The sequence below is a fragment of the Sinocyclocheilus rhinocerous genome, unplaced genomic scaffold (assembly GCF_001515625.1).
Source record: "Sinocyclocheilus rhinocerous isolate Xijiao unplaced genomic scaffold, SAMN03320098_v1.1 C34719874, whole genome shotgun sequence".
In the NCBI taxonomy this organism is placed as follows: Eukaryota; Metazoa; Chordata; class Actinopteri; order Cypriniformes; family Cyprinidae; genus Sinocyclocheilus; species Sinocyclocheilus rhinocerous.
The window spans coordinates 1-295 of NW_015724224.1; the positions used below are offsets into that span (position 1 = coordinate 1).

At 56.9% G+C, this 295-nt stretch overlaps 1 protein-coding gene across 1 annotated transcript; it reads right to left on the reverse strand.

The window, feature by feature from the left end:
• Nucleotides 1-3: 3 nt before the first annotated feature.
• Nucleotides 4-291, reverse strand: LOC107734656 (apelin receptor B-like; the record flags this gene model as incomplete). Its single annotated transcript, XM_016546629.1, has 1 exon — nt 4-291. A coding segment is annotated over one exon (288 nt), but the record flags the coding sequence as incomplete, so codon positions are not given.
• Nucleotides 292-295: the final 4 nt, after the last annotated feature.

A 295-nucleotide genomic window follows, 5' to 3' on the forward strand; every position in this document is an offset into this window, starting at 1 on the left:
CATGTAGCGGTCCAGGCTCAGGCAGGTGAGGCAGAAGACACTGGCATACATGTTGAGCAACACCACATAGCTGCTGATCTTGCAGAGGGCCACGCCAAAGGGCCAGTGGTATCCCAGGGCGGTGTAGACGGCCCACAGAGGCAGGGTCACCACAAAGGTCAGGTCAGCAAAAGCCAGGTTTCCAATGTAGATGTCCGCAGCTCTCCGTTTGGACTGGGCCCGCCATACGGTGAAGATGACCACACCGTTTCCAGTGAGGCCCAGGATGAAGATGAGCATGTAGAGCACAGGAATC